The sequence below is a fragment of the Chrysochloris asiatica genome, unplaced genomic scaffold (genome assembly GCF_000296735.1).
Source record: "Chrysochloris asiatica unplaced genomic scaffold, ChrAsi1.0 scaffold00067, whole genome shotgun sequence".
Taxonomy (NCBI): domain Eukaryota; kingdom Metazoa; phylum Chordata; class Mammalia; order Afrosoricida; family Chrysochloridae; genus Chrysochloris; species Chrysochloris asiatica.
In genome coordinates, this window is record NW_006408585.1 from 10,055,689 (window position 1) to 10,062,549 (window position 6,861).

The window sequence follows — 6,861 nt, forward strand, 5'->3', positions numbered from 1 at the left end:
CCTCATCTTTCTCCTGTGGACCTTGAGGTTAGCAGCCCGATTCGTAACCACTACGCTAGAATACTTTTCTTTACCACCTCCATTGTATAATTTAAGTATTTGCTAATAGACTATGTATTTAGAACTAGTTAAGATCATTTAGAAATTAAGGTTTTAGTAGTGACTCAGTATTTGAAATTTCTAATGTAACTTTCTAAGAAGGAAGCAAATCTTCATCGTTATGGTCTTTAATAAGGCATCTGAGAGGATTATAATCTTGTAAAGAAAGTAGACCTATGATAGATAGCTATGGGTTGATTTCATCCCCCTTTCTTACTTAAAAACAAATGCAGGGCTGGATAAACTCTTAAACTATTACCCTGAGATAATCTATAAAGCTTAATCCAAAAATATCCCTTGAAGACTTCTAAAACCAAACCATAGTTTAGCTTGACTAGTAAAAAAATGTGTGCCTTGAGCATTATACTCTTTTAAGATCTGTATGGGATCAAGAGGTAGCACTGCGGCTCCGTAAGATAAACACTGAGCTGTCTGCAGTTTAGCCCACCAGCCACTCCACAGAAGCTGAGGCTCCCACAAGATTTACAGCCATGGAAGCACTGTATTGCTGTTGTTAAGTGTCATCAAATTGGTTCTGACTCATAGTGACCCTGTATAGGGTTTCCATGGAGCAGTTGGTGGGTTTGAACCACCAACCCTGTGGTTCATATCAACCTTTTGGACCAGTGCTTATTCTTTAGCGTCACACCACAGAGGGTTGCTATGAATTGACTCAGTGGCACTTGACAACAACAACAACAACAGCAGCAGCAACAAATGGGACCGAAGTGACAACAGCATTTCAAAAGATTAGGTAGAAACCGAAGTGGGCAATGAGTTTATGCTTAATTGTTGAGTTACAACTCAGAAAGGAAGCTGAAAAATGACTGTACAACTTGAAGAATGGAATTGTTGTCACTGAGTTGTACTTGTGTAAATGGTTGCATTGATGTATGTTTTGCTGTGTATATTCCCAGTAACAACAACAGCAAAATAAAATATAAAAACAAAATAAAACAAATGCAAACCTTTTACAGAGGCCACTGCAAGTGATTTCTAAGTTGGCACAGTGATTAAGAATCTGGCTATATAGCTTTAGTGATTAAGAATCTGGCTATATAGCTTTAGTGATTAAGAATCTGGCTATATAGCTTAGTGATTAAGAATCTGGCTATATAGCTTTAGGCAGGTTTCTGAACTTCTTTAAATTTCAGTTATTCTGTAAAATAAGGATAGAGTTGTTATTGTTGTTAAGTGCCATCGAGTCAGTTCCAGCTCATAGCGACCCTTTATAGGGTTTCCAAGGTGCGACTGGTAGGTTTGAACTGCTGACCTTGGAGTTACCAGTCCAGTAACTGAACCTACAGCGCCACACCAGGACTCCTATTGGAGTTCCCAGGATGGTGCAAATGACTGAAGGGCTTGGCTGCTATCCTAATTGTTGGAGTTCTGAGTCCATCCACAGATGTCTCAGGAGAAAGGCCCGGAGATCAACTTCTAAAAAGTCAGCATTTGAAAGCTCTGTGGAGCATGGTTTACTCTGACACACTTGGGGCCACTCTGAGTTGGCATCTACTCGATGGAAATGGTTTTTTTTTTTTTTTTTTTTTTCCCCTCATTGAATATTTAACAAGTACCAGTCTTGTACTAAGGAGCTCTTGTAGCATAGTGGTTACGAATCAGGATGCGAACCGCAAAGTCAGCAGTTTGAAACTACCCGTGGTTCCGTGGGGGAAAGCTGAGGCATTCTGCTCCTGTAAAGATTTACAGCCTCAGAAACCCTGTGCAGGATCGCTGTGAGTCGACTCCACGGTACTTAACAACAACAGTCTTGTACTGGAGCCCTGGTGTGTTGCTGTGGGATAATGTGCTGAAGCTCAATGTTGGTGGTTCAAATTCACCAGCTGCTCCTCAGAAACCCTATACAGGTTTCACAACAACAACAGTCTTGTACTAAGTGTTCTCTAATTTAATCTTCATAACATCTCAATCAGATAGATACTATTATTATCTTAAGGCCCAGGTAATTTGTTTTAGGTCACAGAGCTAGTAAGTGGCCGCCAGAATTCAGACTCAGATAAATTGCCTCTAGTTTCTTGCATTCTTGATTACTGTGTCATACACCTTCCATGGGATAGTATTAGTGCAGATAGAGAATAAAATATGATAAATATTTTATTTATAACTATAAATAAAATGCATGCCATACAACTAATGGGAGCGCAGTAAACATTAATAATTGTAATTATTATTCTTAATATCTGAAAATGCTAACTTCCTTTTCTCCTTGAGAAATGTCAACGTTAAAAATAATATATGCGATTGCTTCTGAGGATTTTCTAGTGTAACTTAGGCATCATTTGCTTCCTAGCAGATTGATTATATTAATATTCAAATACGTCTGAAAGGTAGCTTGGCTGTTGATCTTGTTTTGTTTTGGAATTCTTGTTTGTTTGTTTGTTTGTTAATATTAATGAAAGCAGCCAAAAATGAAAGCAGCTTTTCTGCTGAGGTATCTGAGTTTTGAATGGACTTAGAACTCTAACTCTAATTAGGTTAATTGTTGTTGTTATGTGCCGTGGAGTTTGTTCCGACTCATAGTGACCCTGCTCAGGTTTTCCGAGGCTGTAAATCTTTACTAGTGCAGAACGCCTCATCTTTCACCCGCGGAACGACTGGTAGTTTTGAACTGCTGACCTTGAGGTTGGCAGCCCGATTCGTAACCACTACGCTAACAGAGCTCCTAATTAGGTTAGTAGCTAAGTGCAAATGAAAGCAGCAACAATGAAAACATGTATTTACAGGCATTTGATTTCTGAGCGCTCTCTCCTTTTTCATTACCTGACATAGTTATCTGCTCTTCATCCTCTAGTTTGTTAATTATACAGTGACTTCGGAAGGTATAGAGATCTGATCTATTTAAAAATATTGTTTCCTCCCTCTTAAGACATTACCACTCAAGAGATGACAACAGCTGTTCAAGAAGCAGAAGCCACTTTATCATTGGTGACACAGGAACAGATTTCGGTCCTGGAGGTTACCAGAGGAAATGGTGAGACTGAGGAAGGATCAGAGTCTCCCTCATCCATGTCAGGTGTGCCTGGTGTTACTCAGCTATTAAGAAGATCGGAACCTCTGGCATCATCTACAACCCTACCTTTGTCTTTGGAAGTTACGCCCACTGTGCAAGGTCTGTAAGGCAGGAATTGGTTTCAGTGTTTTGGGAATGGGCCTTTGCTGTGAGCTGACAGGAATAGAATGAGAGCTGCACATACATCTATCTCATCTGGAGGGTGAACAGGAAAGATGGGAAATCTCTCTTTTAAGTAAAAATTCTTGGATGGCTTACCACTGAGTTTTGTGCAGCCAGACCTGACAACTCTCCTAGTTTGCAACTCTGGTTGGTAGGAGTCAGAGGATGAGGTAAAACTAACAAGAACCTGGGTTTGAATCCCAACTTGTCCCATGCTGGTACTACGGCCTCAACCAACTTTCTTAATTTCTCTAAGCCTTGGTTTGTTCATCACTAAATACCACCTGCTTTATAGGCTATTATAAGGATTTGAAATACTGTTCACAGCCACCAAAAGCTCTTGAGTTATTGAGGACAGGGAGGTTCTCAGTCTTCAGAATCACTTGGGTATTTAAAAAAACACTTGTATGGAACAATGGCTTCTCATTATTTTCGGTGGTTATGTTCCCCAGAGTCTAGGTGAACACTGAATCAAGGACTACCCAACCAGCCTTGTTTGATCTCAGCTGGGACAGTATGCTGTTGAGTGACTCATGTTTCCACCACCCTGTGTATGCGTGTGTCCATGAATGATAGGGAAAGTGCCGCAAGGATTGATTTTGGGGATACAAATAAATTTTAGCAAGTAGGTGAATTTGCAAACAGTAGAAACCAAGAATAATGAGGGATGGCTGTATTATATTTTTGGAACTTTGGCTGTGTCTCATTAACCCGAGTGTGGCTGACTTTTAATGATTTGTTGTATTGTTTTTAACAATGTAATAAATATTCAATTCTGCCTCCATCACAAAAATCTAGGCTCTTGAATCTTCCCATGTCAATCCATGATAACCATCATTTTGAATCTTGTGTTTATCATTTTCTTGACTTCCTTTTCCTTTTTTTTTTTTTTTTTCACATCTATATTTATTCTTAAAGTGCTTTGGTGATGCCATGAGTTAAGCATCGGGATGCTAACTGCAAGGTTGGCGCTTCAAACCTACCACCCGCTCCTTGGGAGAAAGATGAGGCTGCTCTCGTAAAGATTTGCAGCCTCTGAAATCCTATGGAGCAGTTCTAGTCTATCCTATAAGGTTGACATGAGTCAGAATTAACTCTATAGGAGTGCGTTTTTGGTATGTTGTTGGTAAGTACCATCTAGTTGGTTCCGACTCTTAGTGACCATGTATAGGGTTTCCAAGGAGCAACTGACATGTTTGAATCACCAACTTTGTGGTTCAAACTGATCTTGGGGTCCATTGCTTTATCCTACAACATCATAGCAGTACATATCTTTAAAAGCAGATATCTTAAAATTATAGCTGTGTATAACTTATAGAAGGGATATTATAACTTAGATATCATTGCCTTGCTTAATTTCTTGTTTACTATTATATGACAAATATTTTGACTTCTGTATAATATTCAACTATGAAAACCAATTGTTGTTGTTGTTGTTGTGAAGTGCTGTCGAATTGGTTCTGACCAATAGCGACCCTGTATAGGGTTTTCAAGGAGCAGCTGGTGAGCTTGAACTGCCAACTTTGCAGTTCAAATGGCTTTGCAGTCTGGCACATTAACCCACAGTGCCACACCATTAACACCCATTAGATTACATTTATTCATCCAGTCTTTGTCTACTCCTCTGTTCATTTGTTTTTGAGTCACTTCCAGGTTTGTTTATTGTGAACATTATTGCCAGGGATAGTCTTTTGCGTGTTCTTCACTGATTGTACCTAGGAATTTCTCTTGGGTATTCGAGTATATGTACCTGGGAGTGAAATTGTTAATGTTCGACTTTAGGAGGTAATGTATAACTATTTTCCAAAGTGGTTGCACCAATTTTCACTCCCACCAACAATGCATGAGAGATCCTGTGAATCCATGTCCTGGGGAGCTTTTAAACATACAGCTTCTCAGGTTTCACTGCCAAAGAGATGCTAGTTCACTAAGTTGGAGGAGGAGGGGTGTATTTTAAAAATTACCTCAAGAAGTTCTGAACTATCTACCACATTTGCAACTACAACTGTTGAAGATTCTGGAGACTTGGGAATACCTGGGGCTAAATTGGACTGTTTTGACATTGAACACATTTCAGACAGATCTAGGTTCTTAGTATTTATCTTGACCTTGCCAGAGACACTTGGTTTTCTCAAAAATAGTTCTTGGCATATAATTTAATGAATTTTTGTTAAATTTGATGCTTTTGGTAGTAAGTTATATAAAACCCTGCAAAATCCATAATATTGTAAACAGAATGAATGGAAGGTCAGAGATTTTTTAAAATTCTGATTTAAGCCAATATATTTTTTGCAAGGAGAGAAAGTGTTTATTTTAGATAGCTGGATTAATGCAATGTGTTTAAGGGGAGCTGGTCTAGGTACAGACTTATTGTATGAGCATATAAGATAATGGTTTCATGAATCATTTCTTGCATACGATGTGAAAGCACAGTTTGCATTTCCCATAATGATCACCTTGTGGGTCAATTCATGTCTTTTCTTGACAGAACTAATGGACACAGTCACGGGCCCAAATGGGGAGTTGCTCACGCCAGTGTTGGGCTTTCCAGTGACCCTCCCCGGCATAATGGAGGAGATGGCCAGCATTTCCCTAGTACTTCCTGCTTCTGAGGTGTCCTCTGAGAGAAGAACCATTGTTCCATCTGTTAGTCGTGTTAGTACAGCTGCCACATATGGCCTGGACCAGCTTGAATCTGAAGGTATCCATGCTTTGATGGGATCTTTTCTAAGACTGATTGAGCAACTGAGTATCTTGGTTGCTAGTGCTGTTGTAACCCATGGCTTCAAAGAATACCACCCATGGATGGCTTCAAAGAATACCACCCATGGATGGCTTCAAAGAATACCACCCATGGATGGCTTCAAAGAATAGACATTTATTTTCTCACAGTTCAGGAGACTGTTGTTATTGTTAAGTGTTGTTGAGTTGGTTCTGACTCATAGCGACTCTGTATAGGGTTTCTGAGGAGCGACTGGTGGTTTTGAACAGCTGACCTTGCAGTTAGTTGTCCAGTACATTGGTGAAGGCTATCATGTTTGGTAAGGTGGAGGGTCCAAAAAAAAAAAGAGGAAGACCCCCAGCGAGATGGATTGGCAAAGTGGCAGCATCAGTGGGCTCAAGCCTGGCAACAATTGTGAGGTTGGCCCAGGACCAGGCAGTGCTTTGTTCTTTTGTGCATAGGGTCTCTATGAGTTGGTACCTACTTGATGAACCCTAACAACAACAACAACTTATCCTACAGCACGACACCAGGACAGGTGTGGATTCAGGGTGTTGGCTCTAGGGAAAGGCCTTTCTTTTTCTCTTTCAGCTTCTAGTGGCTGCCAACAACCCTTTGTGTTCCTGGGCTTATAGATGCATTGTGTTTCTGTGTATATCTGCTCTTCTTATGAGATGTCAACCAGAAGGAGTTAGCTTTAGAACCTCCCCTACTTCAGTATGACCTCATTAACATGTTGTTGTTGTTGTGAAGTGCCGTCGAGTCGGTTCCGACCCATAGCGACCCTGTACAGGGTTCCCAAGGGTGTAAATCTTTACGGGAGTAGAAAGCCTCATCTTTCTCCCGC

At 40.2% G+C, this 6,861-nt stretch overlaps 1 protein-coding gene across 1 annotated transcript in view; it reads left to right on the forward strand.

Annotated features, from left to right (window-relative positions):
• LOC102828422 (chromosome unknown open reading frame, human C14orf37) overlaps positions 1 to 6,861 on the forward strand; it is a 174,900-nt gene that overhangs the window by 23,275 nt on the left and 144,764 nt on the right. Inside the window, 2 exon segments of the mRNA XM_006864606.1 lie at positions 2,987 to 3,229; positions 5,781 to 5,993. Coding sequence (XP_006864668.1) covers positions 2,987 to 3,229; positions 5,781 to 5,993 — 456 coding nt within the window.